Source organism: Trichosurus vulpecula, chromosome 4, assembly GCF_011100635.1.
Source record: "Trichosurus vulpecula isolate mTriVul1 chromosome 4, mTriVul1.pri, whole genome shotgun sequence".
NCBI lineage: Eukaryota > Metazoa > Chordata > Mammalia > Diprotodontia > Phalangeridae > Trichosurus > Trichosurus vulpecula.
The window spans coordinates 116,105,088-116,127,219 of record NC_050576.1 but is presented as its reverse complement, the minus strand read 5'-3'; the positions used below and the strand labels follow the sequence as shown (position 1 = coordinate 116,127,219).

At 44.4% G+C, this 22,132-nt stretch overlaps 1 protein-coding gene across 2 annotated transcripts in view; it reads right to left on the bottom strand.

The window, feature by feature from the left end:
* Positions 1-13,841, bottom strand: part of VASH2 (vasohibin 2) — a 54,992-nt gene extending 41,151 nt beyond the window's left edge. The window contains exons 1-2 of one of the 2 annotated variants that reach the window (XM_036755933.1): positions 13,570-13,841; positions 12,546-13,007 (exon numbers count right to left, since the gene is read on the bottom strand). In XM_036755933.1, coding sequence (XP_036611828.1) covers positions 12,546-12,821 — 276 coding nt within the window. In that variant the 5' untranslated portion in view covers positions 12,822-13,007; positions 13,570-13,841. The remainder of the gene's footprint in view (positions 1-12,545; positions 13,008-13,569) is intronic. The other variant, XM_036755934.1, reaches the window with a different exon arrangement.
* Between the last annotated feature and the right edge of the window lie 8,291 nt (positions 13,842-22,132).

Genomic DNA, 22,132 nt, shown 5'->3' with positions numbered 1-22,132 from the left:
TCAGAGATAGCAACCTGCTCTGGTGTCCTGTCCCAACCCTATGACCAGCCTGGACATCAGCCGGTGTACAGCCTTATTTCTAGGCAGTAGAAAGCTCCAGCAATGACATCATCATCAGCTGGGAGCCTGGTGACTAGGTTAACAACAACACAACAACAGGCATTTATATAGCATTTTAAGGTTTGCATAGTGCTTTTTTTTTGGAGGGGGGAAGACAGGGCAATTGTGGTTAAGTGACTTGCCCAGGGTCACACAGCTAGTAAATGTGTCAAGTGTCTAAGGCCGAGTTTGAACTCGGGTCCTCCTGACTCCAGGGCCGGTGCTCTACTCACTGTGCCACCTAGCTGCTGCTGCATAGTGCTCTATGTCTATTATCTTATTTAAGCTTTGAAACATCCCTGGGTGTTACAAATAACTGTACCATCATCCTGAGGTGTGAAGGCGGCATTTTAAGGAGATATTTAAAGAGAAGAGGGAGTGACTCCTATGGCTCTGGTGACTCTAAAACTGGCTGCAAGTCTTTTGCTTTGGGACAGAACTGGCTTAGCGCTGACCCAAATGAGCTTTTAGGACAGAGTACAGCTGTACTTGGTCAGCAATCCAGGAAATCCTGCTTTTTCTAAGTGTTCCGGATGGCTGGAAGGGGGAGGGGGAAAATTTCAATGTAATGTGTTTTTGTATTCCTAATAATAATAGCAGCTCACATTTATATGGCACCTACTATGTGTCCAGCACTGTGCTAAACACTTTACAATTATCTCGTTTGATCCTTCCAACAACCCTGGGAAGTAGGTGCTATTATTAGCCCCATTTCATAATTAAGGAAACAGGCAAGCAGAGGTTAAGTGACTTACCCAAGGTCACACAGCTAGTAACTATCTGAGGCTGGATTTGAACTCAGGTCTCTCCTGACTCCAGGCCCACTCTACTCACTTTGCCACCAAACTGCCTAAACATCTCATGTGTCATGATCATACTTGGTACCACCCAAGGATGTCTTTGATGACATAGTGATTCAGGTACAGCTTAGACTGCATATAAATGAATGAAAAAGCACCTACTATGTGCCAGGCACTATCCTAGATGTTGAGGGCACAAACGCAAAAGTAAGGTAGTCTTTGCCCCCAGCGGGGCATGTTATAGTTTAACAAAGATAGATAACACATTTAGCGGATTGTTGGCTAGGTAAGGAAATTTGGGTCTGGTGAATCATAGGGAAGGTTAGTACAGCCATAAGTGGTGATTGTCAAATCCTTTACAGAAGTGACGGTAGGATAAATTTGATTACTGTCCCTAGAGTAAGAAATGGAAAAAGATGGGGGTGGAATACTATAGGGGTAGTCAAAATTTTGCATGCAAGAAGGGTAGGATAGATGGATGGAAAGCTAGATGGATGGATGGATGGATGGATGGATGGATGGATGGAGCTGATGGATGGATGAATGGATAGATGGATGGAAGGATGGATGGATGGAAAGCTAGATGAATGGATGGATGGAGCCAATGCATGAGATGTGAAGCATAGCTTGGAACTGGCTAGACACAGTGAGTGGGTTAAGTGGGTTTGTACTCATCATTTTTATGGAAATGACAGGAGATTCTGCCCTATACTTCTAGCAGCATTTCTGAGAGACATTACACCTACCCACCCCTCAGGGATGGTATGGAGGTAAAATATAAGCCTAGATACAAGAGCACTTTATGAAGATAGAAGTTATATTAATCTAAGTAGTTACTGTTATTATTATGATGATGATTCTCTAAGCTCAGACTTAGGAAAGAGAGGGAAGCTCTTTGTCAGAACCTGAAGAGGAGAGGATCTTCAGACAGCAAAGAGCCATTTCCTTCCAACCAGAGAGGAGCCCAGTGCACTCTTGTCCTAAAAGTCTTTGAGAAAGGGATGGCTGAGGCCTCTACTTAATTGGCCCTAATAATAGCTATTTCCCAATCACACCCTCTTCCTCTGTGACTGAGTAGTTCTTCATCGCAGATGATCTTCCCAGGCTGCAGCAGTCAAATGCAAATTGAAATTGGTATCCAGGTTGCCTGTCCCTTTCCCCTTACATGACCCCCTGCTGTTGCGGCAGTAGGGACAAACTTAACTAGAAATGGGGGCTACTAATCTGTATAAAGAGCCCTGTGGGCCACATATTGACGCAGTTTCAAAATGTAATGTTATCTATGTTTCACTGCATTTTTATTTATTTTGTTAAGTATTTCCCAATTACATTTTAATCTGGTTCAGGCTGTACTTGGGAGTTTTGGGGGCCATGTGTGGTCCTCTGACTGCATGTGGTACCTCTGCCCTAGGGCATGTAGTCCACCTGTCTGAGGCACTTCCTAGAGGTGCCCTATCATACCACAACATCTCAACTCTGTGAACCTGTGCCCAAGACCTAGGGAAGAGAGCTGGGCTAGCCCAAAGACCAGGAGCTGGGGGTATGGTCAGGGAGACCTGTAGAACAGGGCACAAACAAGCATATGGGGACAGGCTTCGATTCCCTTTGGTCTAGGCAAACACAAATTGGCCTGCTGGGAAAATATAAGGAAAAATCATCTCAAGCCTAAGTGGTGTGTGTGCATCATGGCCAAACAATGGTGGATGCTTTCTGGAGGGGAAAACCGGAATTCTTTAAAAAAGAGTAAAGAAAGAAAAGTCTTTGGCTGTCCCTATCCTGAAAAGAAAAGACAAGGAAGAAAAGTTATCTCTGGAAGCCTGGGAGAACAGCTGGAGAATGTACATTGTGATCACATGCTCAGGCTAGACCAGGATTCTGGCCCCAGGGCAGTCAGGAATCTGAGCCTCAGACAAAGATAATCTGGTAGCAACTGGAGCTGGTGCCACCGCAGCTGCTGGCAGAAATGGGGCCAAACTGAACCAGAACTGAGTAATAGGGAGAGGCTGAAGGAATGAGGGGCCCTAAAGAGAATGGTAGAGAGGGAGGGAGGAATGGGCTGACTACCACAAACTGACTGCAAAGCTTTCTCCCCACCCCTATCCAGACAGGAGGAGCTCACCCCTCAAAAGTATGAATGATCTTTCAATGTGCTCTTAGATTCTATTAATGGAAACATAATGTCCTGAAGGAGGGCAGTGATGGCCCTGATAGTCCTCCCTTGGGCAGATCACTTCTGGAGGACTGTTTTCTGGGGGTCATATTTTACTAAGGCCATTGGCCAGCTAAAGAACATCCAGCAGGAGGTAACTAGTGTGGTGGTGGTCAGGGTTAGAAATGAAGCCACATAGGACTGGTTGATGGAACTACGGATAGTCAGAGGGTAGAAGATATTTAACATGTTGGAGGCTGGGGGACCACGAGTGGGGAATGAGAGAAGTCTTCAAGTATTTGAAGGGTGGCATGAGGCAGAGAGATTAGGCTTGTTCTTCTTGGCCCCAGAGGATAGAACTACTAGTGGTGGCTGGAAGTTACAGGGATGAGGATTTTAGCTCAAGATAAAGAAAATCTTCCTGACAATTAGAGGTGCCCAAAGGTAGAACAGTCTACCTCCAGAAGTACTGAGTTTCTTACTGTTAGAAGCCTCCAAATGGAAATGGGACAACCGTTTTGTAGAAGAGATCTCTATTTAGTTGGGAGTTGGATTAGATTAATTCTCTAGCTCCTCCAACTATGAGATTGGAGAGAATTTTGATTCTGTGATTCAGTCAGCCATCAATTCAACACACTTTGTGCTAAATTCTGAGTATATGAAGATATCTAAGACATAGACCTTACCCTCAAGGAGCTTACAATCTAATGGGGGAACTCCATTTAGACTAGTAACTATGATACAAGATAAGAGTAAAAGCAAAGTGTAAGCAACATGCTATCAGAAATTTGAAGAAGGAGAAATACCTTTCACTTAGGGGAAAGGGGGAGGTCATGGAAAACACAGGACCTAAGGTGATTTTTGAAGGAAGGAAAAGACTATAACACAGAGAGATTTGGATGGCATAAGTGTCCATTTCAGACAAAGAAAATGAATGAATATATGAATAAATGAATGAAAAATATATATTAAGTACTTAAGGTTTGTGAAGCACTGTGTTAAATGCTGGGAATACAAATATTAAAACACTCCAATTGGGGGAGATAACCCATAGAGGAGGGTTCAGCTGAGGAGCAGATGGAACGACTTGTTAGTCCTGAGGGTTTAACTGCAGGGCAGATGGTAAAGTCCAGGGGTCCTTAGGGGGCAGTAGCAAGTCAGATGGCAGTATTTGGGAGACTAAAGGGTGCAGTGGCAAAGCACATGTTAAGGGCAAATTGTCTTCCATCTCACAGCAAAGTGTGTAGTGAGAGCTGGTGATTCACAGCTCATCTAATCAGTGCGAGTAGCCAAGTCCAGGCAGCAAAGGCATTGACATTGAAGGGCCTGGCTTACCACCTTTGAAGAGGGAAGAGTGGGTCAGAAGGTTGGAATAGAATCAGAACTCTGGCAGAGGATAGGGTGTGGGGGTCAACATTCAGCCAGCAGGGGGAAAGGGGGAAAGAATCATTGACAAGAAAGTCAGGAAGTGCTTTCCATGGTGGCTGTTCTTGCTAGGTCCTCAAGATGGGATGTAGACCTGGCAGTGCAGGAAGGCTGGGGAAGTCATTAAACCTCTCACTGCCTAAGGCAACTTTCTAAGACTAGAAAGAGTCAACCTGAATTGGCAGAGGGAGTATCCTCACCGGGGATTCCCCTATACCAATAAAATCACAGGTCCAGTCCCGATCCCCGTATAAGGGTAATCACTAAAGCCACTGGCTATAATCACTGAGGGAGAAAATAGAGAGAGGAAAAGAAGGCCAAGGACAGGGCTTTGGAGATATCCACAAGTAAGGGGTGGAAGGACAGCAAGAAACTAGCCAGGTAGACAGAGAAGATTCAGTCAGAGAACTAGGAGGAGAACTGTGAAAGGGCAATCAATGTCACAGAAGCCATGGGAAGAAGGGACATCTGGAAGCAGATGGTTCAGTGTCACATGTCAAGAATAAAGAGGTCAAAAAAAGAATGAAAGAAGAAAAGACCTCAGATCTCATCCAAGTCTGAGATTCTATGACTCTGGTCCTTTAGAATTTTAAGTAAGAATTCAAGGTTAATCGTAGGCTCAGAGCTATTTGTCCCAGCTTGGGAGAGACTCAGACTAGAGTGTAGCCTGAGAGAAACAGGTCAGTGTCTCGCTGATTCACGGGGAAATACCCGGTAAGGAACAACTGAACTCCAGACTGCAGCCAACTCTCATCCTCTCTGTCCTATACTTGTCAGGCTCCTGCCAAAAGGCAGGCAGATGTATTTTCTAGTGCCCCCAAATGGTCTTTAATAGACAAAGAGTGGGTTTTTTTTTTCTGAGCCAACAGTATTATTGATTAAACTGCTAGGGTTGGGAGGGGAGAAGAGGAAGCTAATTTGATCTTAAGTTGCATTAATCGAAGTATAGTATTCAGGTCATGATATGTAATAGTCCCACTGGTCAAACCACATCTTGAGTATTGTGTTCAGTTTGGGGACTGCATTCTCAGAAGAAAAAAGCCAGTCTTTCCATGCCTCATCATGACATAGATGAGACCTTGAAGACTATTCAGGCAAAGAACAACCTGGCAGCTCTTACCAAGCTGGAAAGGCTGCAAGGATGGGCCCCAGAAGGTCTCTCTGTCTGTCGTTTAAGGATTAGCCTCGCTAAGTGTAGAGAGCTCAGAAGGCTGCACATGAGGTTATGAATTGTTTGAGCCACAGCAAGTCAGCAAATTATCCACCTAGTCACAGAGAGGCTGCAACTTTTTTTCACATTTAAAATTTTTTATTTATTGGTTCAGATACGTGTTTTCATTATTACTGTATCTGAAGTTCTTGGTGAGGAAACACCTTTCCCTTCATATGGATCCCCAGTTGCCTAGGGCACTGAGTTGCTCTATGCCAAATGACTTGCCCATGGTCACAAGTCATACTCAAGATTTGAGGCTAGGGGCAGCTAGGTGGCCCAACGAATAGAGCACTGTCCCCAGAGTCAGGAGGACCTGAATTCAAATGCAACCTCAGACACTTGACACTTACTAGCTGTGTGAACTTGGGCAAGTCACTTAACCCTGATTGCCTCACCTCCCCCCTCCAAAAAAAACAAAACAAAGACAAATAAAATTTAAAAAAAAGACTTGAGGCTAGATGTCTTTGAGGCTGCAACTTTTGATGAATGGAATAAACACACACAACAAATTAATCATAGTCAAGTGGCACAGTGGGTAGAGTGAAAGGCCTGGAGTCAGGAAGACTCATCTTTCTGAGTTCAAATCTGGCCTCAGACACTTACTAGCCCTGGGACCCTGGGCAAGTCACTTTACTCTTGTTTGCCTCAGTTTCCTCATTTGTAAAATGAGCTGGAGAAGGAAATGGCAAGCTGCTCCCGTATCTTTGCCAAGAAAGCCTTGATGGGGTCATGAAGAGTCAGACGTAATTGAAAACAACAAGAATTAATGAATAATTGATTGCATCCAGAGAAAGGTAAATAGAATGGTAAGGCATCTAGAAACCCCATCATGCAAGAGTCATTGGAGGAAGTTGGGATGTTTAAAAGGAGACTGGGGCATAAACTAGAATATTTAAATGCTGTAAAGAACTTTAGAAATCATCTACTCAAACCTTTACATTTTCTAGATGAGGCCCAAAGAGCTTAAGCGACTTGCTCGAGGTTATGGAGTTAAAAATAGCTGACATTTCCATAGCTCTTTACATATATTATCTCCTTTGATCCTCAAAATAACTCTGTAAGGTAGAGTAGTGCAAATATTATCATCCTCATTTTTATATTAGAGGAAATTGAGAATTGGATAAGCCAAGTGACATAGAGTGAGTCCTAGAGGTAGTAATTGGCAAAGCTGGTTGAAGACAGGCCAGGCTTCAAGCCCCATAAGATTTTTATTGTATATCAGTGGGGTCAAACTCAAATAGAAATGGGGGTCACTAAACCCTACATGAGATCCTTATGGGACACATATTGACTTAGAAAACCATACAACACACTAAAATCAGAGAGGAACTACATTTTAATTTAGTTCAGGCAGCACTCAGGAGTATTGTGGGATGTGTGTTTGGCACCTTTGCTACAGGCCACTGCCACTGAGTGAAGACTAGAACCCAGGCTTCTTGGGTGGAGGAGGATTACTGGATTTCATGTCAGAGAACCTAGATTCAAATCCCAACTCTGTTACTCACTACCTGGATGACCTCCGCCAAGTCACGACTTCTCTGTCAAGTGAACATGGGTGAGGCTGAAGTCCTTTGAGCTTGAAATCTGTGGTCCCCACTCTTAGCTTGCAGCTTTTTCCACTTACTACACTGAGTAAAAGCTGTCTTCAAATATTTTTCTGTGTTGCGCTAGCAAAGGGGCATCAGACACATAGCCTGCACGAAGCCCACAGCCCTCCTCCTGAATGTGGCTAGAACCTAATGGATTACTGGAAAATATTTAACAAACCGAAGATACAATAGAACATATATAATGTTGCTTTGTGGTTTTCTAAGTCAATATGTGGCCCTCAAGATGGTTTAGTGGCCCTTTTCTATTTGACTTTGGCATCTGCTCTAGAAGGAAGAAATATAATTATGAAATGTCAAATTTCATAGCTGGATATCTGTCCAACCATTCAACTGAATTAAGTGCCTACTTTGTGCCAATCGTTGTGCTACGTGCTAGGGATACAAAGTCACAAATGAAACAAAGAAGCTTATATTCTATTGGGAGAGACTACATGAGTACACGTAACTATTTGCAAAATACATGAAAAGCAAATACAAGGTCATTTGTTTGGGGTGGGGGAGAGTGGAGAAGGAAGGAAGGAAACAAACATTTCTATGCACCAGACACTATTTTTAGGGCTTTCCAAATATCTCATTTGAATCTCACAACAACCCTGGAAGGCTGATGATTTTACAGTTGAGGTAACTAAGGCAGAGGTTAAGTGAATTGTCCAAGACCACACAACCAGTAAATGTCTGAGGCCCAGGGTGGAAGAAGGAAAGGAGGGTCTAGCAGCAAAGGGAATCAGGAGAGGGTCTTACGGAGGAGGTGTCACCTGAATTGAACTTGGAAGAAAACTAAAGATAATAAGAGGTAAGTGGCGGGGGGCATTCCAGCTATTGGTGGGGGGTGCAGTTGGTTCAAAAGTAAGGAGACAGGAAATGAAATGTCACACAAATAGGCTAGTTTGGCTGGCCCACAGAATACAAGAAGTAGAGTAATGCTCAACACATAAGGCTGGAAAGGCAGGCTGGTACCATTCTGTGAAAGACTTTAAACACTAGGCTGAGCCGTGTGTGTTTTATCCTAGAAGCAAGAGGGAGCCACTGAAGAATCAAGAGGAGTGACACAGTCAGATCTGTGAGTTAGGAAGATTGCTTTGGCAGCTGGATTTGAGAGGAAAGAGATGGGAAGCAGGGGGAACAACTGAGAGGCTGTTGCAATAGCCCAGACAAGAGGGGAGGAGATCTAAAACTAGGCAAGGACTATGTTAACAGAGAAGAGTGACAGATGATGTGGAGGCAGAATTGACAAAACTTGGCAACTGCCTGAGGGAAAGGGAAGAATCAAGGGTGAACCTGAGGTCTTAGTGGTGCTCTCAGCAGAACAAATAAAGTTTGGAAGAGGGAAATTGATCCACTGTGTTTGGAACATGTTGAGTTTAAGATTCTTCTGGTATATCCAGGTAGAAATGTCCAGCAGACAGTTGCTGAGGGATAAATGGAGCTCAGGGGAAAGATTAGAGTGAATTCTACAGATGTAGAAATCATCTCCATAAAGATCATTGAACTGATGGAAGTAGTTGAGATCACCAAAAGAGGGCCTGGGATACAGCCTTGGGTACAAATACCTTTTGGGGAAGGGGGGATGAATGGTGACCTAGCCAAGGGAACTAAGGAGAAGCAATCAAACGAGTAAGAGAACCAGGTGAGAGGTGTGACGGTCAGTCAGTAAGCATTTCATAGTGCCAGGCACTATGCTAAGTGATGGGGACACAAAGAAAGGCAAAAGACAGACCCTGCCTTCAAGGAGCTTACACTTCAGTGTTGGAAACAACATGTAAACAACTACCTACAAACAAGACATAGGATAAATTGAAGCTAGTCCCAGAGGGAAGACACTAAAATTAAGGAGCACTGGGAAAAGCTTCTTGTAGAAAGTGGAATTTTAGCTGATACTTGAAGGAAGTCGGGAGGAAGAGATAAGAATAAAGAGATTACCAGGCCTGGGGGACGGTCAGTGAAAATTCAGTTTTCAGATGGAGTGCCTTGGGTGAGGAACAGCAAAGAAGCCACTGAATTGCAGAGGAAAACATAAAAAGACTGTTAAGGTGGAAGGGGCCCAAGTTATGAAGGTCTTTAAAAGCCAAGCAGAGCAGGCAATGGGGCATAGAAATCTATCTTGCCCTACAAGAAAGTACGGGAAAAGAGGGATGGGGTGACAGAAGGGAGGGCTGACTGGGGAACGGGGCAGCCAGAATATATGCCATCTTGGAGTGGGGGGGAGGGTAGAAATGGGGAGAAAATTTGTAATTCAAAATCTTGTGGAAATCAATTCTGAAAACTAAAAGTATTAAATAAGTAACATAGAAGCTGCTCAAAAAAAATTAAAGGGAGAAATGATAGAATACATCCGTGGAAAAAAAAGTCAAGCAGAGGATTTTATATTTGATCCCGGAGGTGATAGTGAGCCACTGGAATTAATTGAATATAGGGGTGATAGGGTCAGGACCTGCATTTTGGAACATCAGTTTGACCACTGAGGAGTGGATGGACTGGATATTAGTAGAACCAATGAATGGAAGTTCCTGAGAACTACATTTGGTGAAATACATATGCAATACATGTGGTGAATACAAACTATATGCAAAGTAACTTTGCCTAAAGCATAAGAAGTTCTGCCCATTGCTTTTAGGAGACAATATAAGCTCCTTTTCCCAGCATTGAAGGAAACTTCAATTTACCTTTCCAGACTCATTTCATATTAGTCTGATACCCCTTTATGCATGCTCCTGCCAGCCTGAACTACTAAATTGTTCTCTGACCTCCAATAAACATTCCCCCTGCCTGGAATGCACTGCTTCCCCACCCCCTCTTTTTAGAAACCTCCATGCCTCAGTTGAGATGCCACCTTCTTCAGGCAGCCACTTCAGATTCCCCAAACTAAAAGTGTTCTTCCCCCTCCTCTAATGTTCTAGAACACTTGTCTAGAACAGATCTCTCAGGGGCAGCTAGGTGGCACAGTGAGTAGAGCACCCACTGGATTCAGGAGGACCTGAGTTCAAATTTGGCCTCAGACACTTGACATACTTAGGAGCTGTGTGACCTTGGGCAAGTCACTTAACCCCAATTGCCCAGCCTTCTCCCCTCCAAAAAAAGATATAGTACTAGAAGAGATCTCTCCCTTGTTCCTGTTGTAATCTTTGCGTTGTATTTGTCTATATACATGTCATAGTTCCTTCAGTAGAATATAAGCTCCTTAAGGGTAGCAAACAGGTCCATTTTTATCTTTGTCTCCCCAGTACCTAGTGGAATACCATAGTTTTTGAAGAATTAAATTGTCAGTTGCGCAAAGGGTTATGGAGAGGAATATGGTAGGCATGAGTTGGTTAAAACATCTTACCAAAGAAGGAGTTGCACAAGAGAAACAGTAAAAATACCAACAGAGATATGTATTATCATAAGGGGAAAGGTGAATGGGTCAAGTGGAGAGAGTAAAGGTTAATGTTAAATTGAATGGTGTCTGTCAAATTCAAAATATCTAGAAGAAGGCTCCCAGAATGGAAAATGGACTTCCCACTGGGGGATTTACGGGAAGACAGTATAAGAATTAATTGGGATCACAAAGCATAGATGGATTGCAATCTCAACTGTTGGAAGGAACATTCATATTGATAAGATCATAAATCCATCAGAATATTGGAATATCATAAGATCATAGATTTAGAGCTAGAAGAGACCTTAGAGGCCATCTGGTATCCCATCCGCATTTTACAGATCAGGAAACTAAGGACAAGGAGAGGTTAAGTGATTTGTGCAAGGTCACATAGCTATTAAGTGGCAGAGCTGGTATTTGAACCCAGGTCTTCAGTGCCCAGCACATACTGGACACTCAAGTTGAATCAAATTGACCACCAGAGTTATAAAACATCATCATTAACAACTGAACGGTGGAACAAAAACACAGCTATCTTGAAAGTAGTGCACTCCTTATCACCTGAAGGCATTCAACTTGTCAGGGATGCTATTAGAATGAAATACCCAGATTCTAAGGTTCTTTCCAAAGGTTCTATAATTCCATGACAAACGGTGGAGGAACTTAATAAATCCTAGGACCAAACCCTAGGCTTTTCTTCCATCCTTCCTCCAGGGTCAAGTATGGGAGGTTGAGGACACAGCAAACAAGCACCATCAATCCTACCTTAAACTTTACTCGGGCTCCATAGGAGTTAACAGCATACTCTCAAGGAGAGGGAGGGTAGGGAGGGGACAATCTGATCCACCCACAGAACAGTCACAGTGTAGTCATGCTCTCTTTCACCTAAGACTGCACCAACATTATTCTCTTACAAGTGGTTTAATATTACTAGGGCATCATTAGGCCACTCCAGGTCTCTGGCCTGTGACATATCCATTCAGTCACCTTTCATGTAATCTGTATATAATTTGTATTTACCTAAGTTATTCACATGTTGACTCCCTCCCTCCTCTCCCCATAGGTGAGCTCCTTGAAAGCAGGGACTATTTTTACTTTTTTCTGTATCCCTAGTGCCTAGCATAGTGCCCGACACACAATAAGTATTTAATAAATGCTCGTTGGTTGATTGGTCCTCAAGCTGTTTAGCGGGCATTTTACCCACTTCACTCTGTCTCATCTATCCAGTAAGAATATATCCTGGTATTTAATTGAAAAATCCTTTTATCTACAGTCGAAACGCCAATTAAGAGGCAACAACTTCATCCCAGATTACCCAGAGGAGCTAGGAAGATGAGGACTGCTCTTTTCTAATTTCGAGGGTGAATGCCACTGTCATGCAAAATTGGCACTAAGCATAGAAATGATTCACGCTGGGGAAACCTGACTGAGTGACTACAAATTCATTCATCTCCTGCTAAGTCACTTGCAAGAGGGAGGAAACAAGGACGAATAGCAGTAGGGCTGTCTCCCCTTGGGGGGGAGGGGGGCGCTACGTGTTATTGGTTTAGGCGGTATTGAGTCGTGTCCATAGCTTGTTCGCTCTCATTGGGGGGATGGGGAGGGGGAATGGAAGTGGAGAATGAAGGTACATATTAAGGAATATAGCCCCCTGCTCAAGGCTCAAGAATGCCCAGGCATAGTCTTCCGGGACTGAAATCCCTGAATTGAAAGCCTCTTTTCTTCCCTGTCCTTTCCCAATTTCTACATCTTCCATGACATCCATCCCAGTGAGTAAAGGGGACGGGGTGGGGGGGGGGGGGAGAAGGAAAACCACCTCCAAAGATTCCAGGCAGATCCGATCAATCAGCTGGGGAGGGGAGAGGGAAAGGGTGCTGGGAGCAAGGTTACTTACTTTTGCCAGGAAGGCAGCATTCCTGATGGACCCCACCATTTCTCCTCCCTTGGGGTGTACCTTTGCCACGTGCATCCACATCCGTTCCCAGGTGTGGCTGTCAATGGGGAAGCCGCTCTTGTTGACATGGAACAGCACCCCTCCTTCTTTGTCTTCCTCCTCTGACCCCCCATTGTTGGTGAGGCACATGGATCGTGCGTGAGTGCTCCTGGACCGCGCTCCTTTGCCACCCTTGGGGTGGGGGCAGTGGTGAGCGCTGGATGTGGAGCCAGTCATGATGGGGTGGGAAGGTTGGGGGAGAGTGTGGGGAGAAGTGAGAGATATGTCTGGTCACCGGGATCAGTGCCCCATAAATAAGGAAGCTTTCTCCATTGCACTCTTGGCTGCTTCAGGAAGCAGGCAAAGGAGAGACTACTATTAACAGAGAGATGGCAGCCGGACCTCTTCTCTTAGGGACTGTGCCTAAAATCAGCAGAGACAGAAGAGACATACCGTCAAGTGGAGAAGGAGGCGAAGGGTAGATTTGTTTTGTCAGGGGGGCGGGGACTGTACTATGCTCGGCGTCCTTGCACTGGGTCCAAACATCCTTGCATTTTCGAAAAGCTGACAGGAGAGGGGGGTGCCTTGAACACAACCTCCCCTGCATCACCGAGAGGGTCCGCTCTACGATCAACACAATGCACCGCGCCCCCTTTCCCCGCCCCACTTATGTGGATAGACAGACCGGGACAGAGACGGAGGGAGATGGGGAAAGGGACAGGAAAAATAAAGGCAGTCCGCGGAAAGTGAAAGAGGGACAACCCGGGAGTCCAAATGCACGGTTTCAAACCCCACTGCGAGCCCAGATGCTGCTAACCGCGAAGCCAAGGCAACAGCATGTGAGCGCCCCGGACCGCAGAGCAGAGGCGCGGTAGCCTCGGACAACCCCTCTTTCTCCCAAGGACCCCTCCCCAGTCCCTGCAGGAGAAGTGAGCAGCCCGACCCCGGCTGAAGCACTGAATCCCTCCCCGCCCCACCCCCTTACCTCCCAATTCCAATGCAGGATGCTCGGAGGGACTGGCCGAGTGGAGGAGAAACTGAGCGAGCTCCGGCCTCTAATCTCTTACCTCCGGGCAGTGGGGGTTCATTGCAGCAAAGCCTCTCCGGGCGGCTGAGGCTGTTGCTGCAGCTGCTGCTGCTGCGGCCGTCGCTTTATTCCATGTTCCATTATCGAATGTTATTTTGTGACATATAACCATGTCACCCGGCCGCCGCCGATGTTCCGAATGTACCCATTGGCCCGCGCAACAAAGAGGGGCGGATCCCCGGGGCCACAGCTCTACAACCGGACGCTTCGAGGTGCTCTGATTGGCTCAAGGAGATCCCCGGGAGGGAGGGAGAAAAAGAAGGAGAGCCGGGCCTCCACGCGAAATCGGATCGCTTTAGTGCCATGGACATTCATCTCCTAGCTCGTGTGGATGGAAGGCGGGATCGTGGGGCTGATGTACTTACGGCTGAGTTTTCCCCGGGGACTGCAGTCCATGGCAGGGGAGAAAAGAGAGAAGGGATTCCCTGGGCTCCGAAAGGGTGGCGGAGGGATTGGTTATATTGTTGTGTGCATTGGCAGAGACCCTGACCCCACCAGGGATGAAGGTTCAGGCAGGTGGCCCTTTAAAAGATATGTGTAAACAAGTTCATTATTATAATTTTTATATCATATGTTCAAATACCTAAAACCGGCCAAGAAGTCATGGGAAATGATATCTAAGAGACTAGTGCGGATTAAAGTCCTTTAAATCTGAGTTTATAGGCCCGCATTCAATCCCGGGAAATCAGCCAAAAGGATCAGCAGCCAGCCTGGTAGGTGCCTCGCTCTTCTAGCTGGGTTTGTCAGCCTCTGCCCCAAAGGAGACCACAGAGCTTCTCACGTGAAGTTCTGAACTCTCACTATAAAGTAGACCCTTTTATTTTAATTTTTGGCTATTTTTTTTTAAAGAGTGCAATCTGGGCAGCTAGGTGGCTCAGTGAGTATAGCACCGGTCCTGGAGTCAGGAGGACCTGAGTTCAAATTCGGCCTCAGACACTTGATACACTTACTAGCTGTGTGACCTTGGGCAAGTCACTTAACCCCAATTGCCCTGCCTTCCCCCCTCCAAAATAAAAAAGCGCAATCTATCTTCTGCCCTCACCGAGGTCCAATGGGATGCCTCTTTCTGTTGTCTGCACAGCCCTCCAGAGTTTGTGCTAAAGGAATATCCACAAATGTGCCTAGCACAGTTGTCTTGCACACAGTAGATTCTCAACACGCAGGAGTAGAATGAATGAATGGATTCAACTAATATTAAGTGCTTACTGCATAAGAAGCAGAGCCGGGGAGTAGGTTAAATGTTGGAGCTGGAGTTAGCAACAAGTGATACTCTGTATCAGGTACGAGTTATTAGCTGTGTGACTGTGGGCAAGTCACTTAACTCAGAGCCTCAGGCAACTTCCTGAAGCTTCTCTGAGTTCAAAGATTGCAATCTGCTTTGGTAGAGGGTATAAATTACACCCCCACCCCATACTACATGTGTACAAATCCTTGCAGGCAGGCACAAAGTTTTGACAAGGCCTGAACCCAGCCCTCATGGACCCTACAGTTTAATAGGGTACTAAGACACCTTGCAGAAAACAAATTTGCAGTCTTACAAGAGGTGCAGCACAGGTGATGTGTCAAGTCTCCCAAGGAGATGAATGAATGGAGCTAGTAACTTCCCAGGGGGATAGAAATCTTGATCCTAGTCAGGGATATGTTTAAAAGGGGACTGTTGGATGACTGTTTTGCATATAGTAGATGGCCCCCCAAAATACTGTTTGAAGTCTTCCAAGTCCAAAGTAGTGACAATACTCCTGCCTGTATACTAGGTCTCTTCCTAAGGGTCCCCAATTGGAAATATGTCTTTAATAAGACCAGCTGGTGGCTAAGTAGAAAGTGCATTGGCCTTGAGAGTAAGGAGAACTAGATTCTAGTTTCTAGTCATAGCCAAATGAACAACCTTGGGTAAGTCATTTTGCTGTTGGGTCTCAGTTTTCCCATCTTTAAAATGGGTATCCTATTATTTACCAGTTGTTGGCTGAAATTAAATGAGAAGAACAAGGGAGTTCCCATAGAGAGGCAGTGTAGTGTGGGGAAAAGAACATCCATCAGAAGAAATGGGTTTCAGTGACCTTGGGTGTATCATTTACCTTTTCTAAACTGTAGTTTTATCTTCTCACCTGTAAAACCGTTGCCCTGGTATTTCCCTTTCCCACCACACAACGTTGTAGTCAGGATTGAGGGAGATAATGGATTTCAACCAATTTCTGCAGCTGCTACGTGCAGAACACTTCATTAGACACTGGGGAGGATAACAAAGTTTAGATAAGGTCCCAGTCCTCAAACTTCCATATTGCTTTGCCCTTACAGATCCAAGCTTTCTCAGCTCAAACATTCATTTCTCCCTTACTCAGCAGTTTCTCTCTGCCCTCCCCTCCCAATTCCCCTTTGTCCTTCCATTCTCTCCCACCCACCCTCTACCAATATATTATCAGGAAATCCTAGGTGTGGAGGGTCTAAGGGCATATGACTAAAGACCTGAAAACTGTGATCAGAAACTTGGCCCAAGAACCTCTTACAAGAAAGTCAAGCCTCTTAATCATGAGTGATCAAACCCATCTGTGAATGCTGAAGGATCCTTGGCAAGGGCCATCTTTTGGAGTGCCTTCCTAATATGGTCCCCTTTTAGCCTAGCTCTAACCAACTGTTATTCTCCTTGTGATTCAGGTCCTGCTTTGCTTGAATGAAAACCGTGGGGCTAGAAAGGACCTGAACAGACACCTTAGGTCCACCAGGTCATTGAGAGAAAAGCATTTGAGATCTTGCTTAACTCAAATGCTCAGTCAGTCAATTATTCAACAAGCATTTATTGTGTCTGCTATGTGCCAGAGCTAGGTGAGCCTCCTCCCTTTTGGGGTGAGGGGGGGAGGGGCTTTCTTGGTGTACTCAGTGCTTAGCACAGTGATAGGTCCTTAATAAATGCTTGTTGACTTAACCTGGCAAATGATTCATATGACAGTGTTTATACCAACCAGAAATCTTTGGAGCTGTATAACCCTGGCATCTGAGTGCAGAGATAGGATTTGACTGCTTGGCAAAGGAGGTGGAAAGGGAAGCATCAGAAACCATCTAAGGCTGGAGAATAAGGTAGAAAAGCCCTTTTATTCTGAAGAGCCACCCAGATATAGTGTTAATATCTTAAGGCATTTCTATTAAACAATATTCAGGTGAGCCAAGGCTAGAACCTTGCTGTCCCAGACTCTGATAAGAACATCTCACGTCTATGAGGTGCTTTAAAGTTTAGAAAGCACATACACCTCATCAGCACACTCCTACTTGTGAGGTTGATGGAGGGGCAAATATTAGCGTACCCATTTTGCAGATGGTAAAACTGAAGCCCAGAAAATTCAGTGTCACACAGAATTGGAGCCCAGATCTTCTAGCTCCCAGTCCAGTACTTTTTCCACTCTACCACACTGCTTTTAATATGAATGACATGACCACATTTATACCCATTTAGATGAAATTGGGTTGTTTTCTTCTGATGGAGACTTTTGTGGCATGAAGCTTATTCTATGACATTCAATTCGATTCAACAAACTAAGCACCTACAATGCAAAAAGTCCTGGGTCCGGTGCTGGTCAGACAGTGATGCTAACCAACAATCCTGTGCACAGAGATCTTCTAACCTAACAAAGGGGATATGAAATACATACAAACAAACATGGACAAATGTGCTTTCCTCCTTTGGGATAGGGAGCTCCCAGGTAAGGAAACTCCCTGTCCAAGTGCAGGTCAGCACCTGCCCTTCAACTTCAAATCTTACAGAATTGTTTATGTGGAGTGCTGAGAGGGTAAGGGGCCTGTAGACAGTATGTGTCAGGTTGTTGTTGTTGCTCAGTCGTGTCCGACTGTTCATGACCCCATTCAGGGTTTTCTTAGCAAAGATACTGGAACAGTTTGCCATATCCTTCTCCAACACATTTTACAGATGAGGAACATTATACTGTTTAAGTTTAACTTTGTGTGACTAGAGATTGTTCGAATCTACAATGTTGCCCTGATCTCAGGAACTCTCCAGGAATGCCAGAGATAAATACAAAGAATTTTGGGTTTTTCCAGGTCCTTTTTGTTGTTTAGTCATTTTTCGGTTATGTCCAACTCTTCATGGCCCCATTTGGGATTTTCTTGACAAAGATGCTAGAGTGGTTTGCCATTTCCTCCTCCAGTTCATTTTACAGATGAGGAACCTAAGGCAAATAGGGTTAAGTGGTTTGCCCAGGGTCATACAGCTAGTAAGTGTCTGAGGCTAGATTTGAACTCAAGAAGATGAGTCTTCCTGACTCCAGCCCAGCCCTCTATCCACTTCACCACCTAGTGACACTGGTCTCCTTGCTGTTTTTTAAGCAAGACCCTCTTGACATTTTCCCTGGCTGTCCCCCATGCCTGGAATGTTTGTTTGCAAAACTACTCCAAGGGGAAAGACAGGTTATAGACCATTCATGTTCCTCCATGGTAAGGGGAATCAGGGAGGATCTGGAGTTCAATTACAATTATAGATAATCCTTAAAATCTCATTTTAAATGAAGCATTTCCATTTCCTTTCCCCACTTTTTATTTCACAAGACAGAAAATATATATTCCGAACTTTGTGTTTTCACCTTTTTTCCTGGAAAATAAGAGCTAGCCTACCAACGCTTAATCTCAACATGCCCTAGACCAAGTGAACTGTTGCCATCGCCCCTTGACCTTCTCTTCCTTCTGACTCCATTGTTTCTGTTTGTGGTACCACTGTTCATCCAGTTTTCCAGCTATGAAAACTTGTTATTTTGACTTGTCCCTCTTTTGCTGTCTCTTATATCTAGTTAGTTAGGAAGTCAAAGAGTCAGCAAGCATTCATTAGGCCTTAGATGTGCCAGGTACTATGGGAAGGTCAGTGGGACTTACCTTGGCAATATTTGCTCAACTTAGTCCTTCTCTATTCCCACTGCTACCACCCTAGACAAAATATTCCCTCCCACTGAACTTGGCAACTGAAATGCCCTTAAATGTGCCTTCCTTACTCTATTATCTCCCTCCTTCCAGTCCTTCCTACGTACCACTACCATTCTTCTTTATGCTAAAATCTGATCATGTCACACAGCTCTAATCAAAACCCTGTTGCCTACTGACCAAGGTTCAGATTCTTTAGCCTGGCACTCAAGCCCCTGCATAATAAATTGGAGTCACAATGAGTGCAAAGCAAACTGAGCTTTGCCTCAGAGTACCAACTTTTGACTGGGCTATGCTTATTCCCCCTCAAACCCAGTGGGCGACTATGTTACCAAGTATGACTGCTGCTTCCCTGCCTACCCAAGCCATTTCTCCTAAGGTACTGTCACTGTGGCTCCCCTTTCCAAAGGGTTGCTTATTGTTGTCTCCTCTCTCCCCCCGCCCCCACCTCTGTCCTCCTCCCAGAAGTTGAAGGATCCACAAAAGTATCGATGGTTGCCTTCAGGGGCACAGTCACTCATTCTATGGTAAGATCTGGCTATATACAACTTTTGCCCCACCCGAATTTTCTTTGGATTTAGGAATTCCTAGTAATAACCCTATTCCTTACCATCTCGCCAGCCTCATCTCATACTATCCCTATTCATGTACCTTAAACTGTCGCCAAATTGGCCATATCATCCCCTATAACTTTCCATATACTTTTTTGCATTTAAATTTTCGCTCACACTCTTCCTTGTGCTTGGGAATAACCACCCACCCTCTTCCCACCTCCCATCTCTACTTGTTGCTTTCCTACCCATTCTTTAAAGCCCAGTTCAAATGTCAGTTCCTCTGTGAAGTTATCCTTGATCTCCCAAGGCAATAATAATCCTTACCTCCTTGGATTTCAAAGAATTTCACTCATATTCTCTTGTTCTTACTATTTTTGTACTTTAGTTATTTGTAATTGTCATATCTCCCTATGAATTATAAGCTCCATGAGGGCAGGGGCAGTGTAGATTTTCTCACAATGCTATGCACACAGTTGGTGCTTGATAGATACTTTTAAAGTTCAGAGGTTCTTTTTGTGTTGGGGACCCCTTTGGAAGTCTTGGGAAGTTTTTGGACCCTTTTTCAGAATCGAATTTTCTGTCAACATTCACAATTGAAGGAAATACTAAATTTTAGAGCTTAGTGAAAATGTACTTTTTCCCAAAAAAGTACAAAAAAGATGTACTTTTCCCATTCAAGCTAGTGGACACCCTGAAATCTATCCACAGACCACTTGGGGGTTTTGGGTACCTCAGGTTAAGAACCCTTGGTTTAAAGGAATTAGAATTTGATTAATTGAGTGAAGCAAAAAGAACTGGTCCAGGAAAGACATTTGGGTTCTCTTCTGTCACAAATGAGACTTGGCCAAATTGCTTCATCTTTCTAAGCCTCAAGTATATCAAAACGAAAAGACAAGATTCAATCTCTGTGGTCCCTTTCAGCTCTAGCTTTCTGTGATTTTCTGATCACCAGTCTCCCACAGAGGTGCTAATGTCCTGAGAAATGAACAAAAAGAGAGCAGAGTTTGGAGAAAAGGAGAAGCCAAGAGTTTGGATAATCCACCAGCTGCAGCCTCAGCCCTGGATAACTGAGAGTTGCCTTTTTGCCCAGGGTTTCGAGTTTCAGGGCTCTTTAAGGACAGTTGGCCATCAGGAGCAGAAATTTAAGACTTTCTTGATTTACAGCGACTTTCTGCCTGGAGAAGGAGCTGAGCATCTGTATGTAATTTTACCGCATTCTATTACAATGACAGCCTTTAGTGAGGAATCTTTTGTCTACTTTGCTGTAGCCTCTCCGTCGCCTCCCCCTCCCTCCTGAGGAAACCAGGCATCTTGCAAATACTTGGGGGGTGTGGTGCTTAATCAAGCCGAGCGCAGAAAGAGGAGGGAAGGTGTGGGTGACTTTGGGACAGCCAGGGACACCTCGAAAAAAGTTCCCCTTTTGGCTCTTTGGCACTTTGGGAATACAATAGTCAAGTAAGTTTAACAAGAAAGCATCTGTGTTCTAGAGGAAAATAGAAACACTGACTCAGGCCTATCCAGGCAGATAAACACAATATAACATTGGTTACAGCTCAGGCTCAGAATGGAGCTGCCTTCATGAATCACCACTGAAATCCGTATGCTGGGGGAGTAGCTGTTTGTGAGGGCTCCAGAGGTCCAAAAGAGGTCTGTAGCATTAAGCGATCTGGTAGTTTTAATCTCTGTTCTCCCTAGAGCAGAGATGTTCAAGCTTTTTTTGTGTCCTACACCCCTTTGGCAGTCTCAATTGAAGCCTATGGACGCCTTCTCAGAATGCTTTTAAATGTATGAAAATACATAGAATGTATGCAGTTATTAGAATATTTTTTAAATCCAGTTCAGGGATTGCTTAACCTCTCAGGGAGCGGGGAGGGGAGAGAGAGAGAGGGATAGAATTTGGAACTCAGAACTTTAAGAAATTGTTTAAAATTGTTTTGACATGTAATTGGGGAAAAAATAAAATATTAAATTTAAAAAAATGTTTAAATCAAGTTCAGGTTAAGAACCCCTGTCCTAGAGGAACCATCTTGGTGTAATGGAAAGAGCCTTGGATTCAAGAGTTCCCAAACCCAGGTTCTAATGCTGGCTGTGCCATTATCTGTGTAGTTTTAGGTAAGTCATTTAATCTTACTGGGCCTCAGTTTTCCTGTCTTTCCATCTGTCGGGTGAGAGGGTTGGCCTATGTGACAATTCAAATCCCTTCTAGTTCTAAGATTCAGCATCTCTATGTCTGACTGCTGTCAGCAGTCATCAGAGAAGTTAGTGAATCCTTATAGGGTATATACCATGTGTAGTTGGATTTATGGCAACTGGTGGGAAAATCTCTACAGTAGGCCAGGGATACCCTTGGGGCGTGAGGTCATTGTTACTAACCTTTCCCCCTGGAAAATTGCACAGCAGGTTATTTTCAGGGAACTGAACCCATGCCTCTTTGCCCTCAGGGGAAGTCCCATCGTATTGGAAGTTCAGAATAAAGAATATCCACCTTCCTTCTCCTCTCCCCACCTCCCGAAAAAGGTCTAATAAAGAAGACAAAATAGGCACCTGCCCAGACAATCACATCAACTGTGTCCAGAGAGTAAGCTAAGCAAGAAAATTGAGCTTGGGAATGTGTTGGCAGGTTCTGAACCTCAGTTCATCTTTCCTTGTACCAGGTGAACCAGATTAAGTCTCGATAGCTGTGATTCTTTCTTGGGTTCCTAAATTAAGGCAGGAAAGATGAAATCTAGAAATGAAGACAATTATAAATGTGCTATCTTCTGTTTCCCTTAAGGAGACCAATCTTTTTTCAGGGGGAGCTGGATGCCTATAGTAGGCATCAGAAGAGATGGAATAAGCCAGAAAGTTATAATGAAGCTTACACAAGTGACTCATGCATACCTGGTTGGTTTTTGTAAGTATGGTCATTTAACCAAAGAATTTGAGAGCTGGGAGGGACTTTCGATCATCTAGACACTGTTGCCTAACACCATGCCATGAAGATATAATAA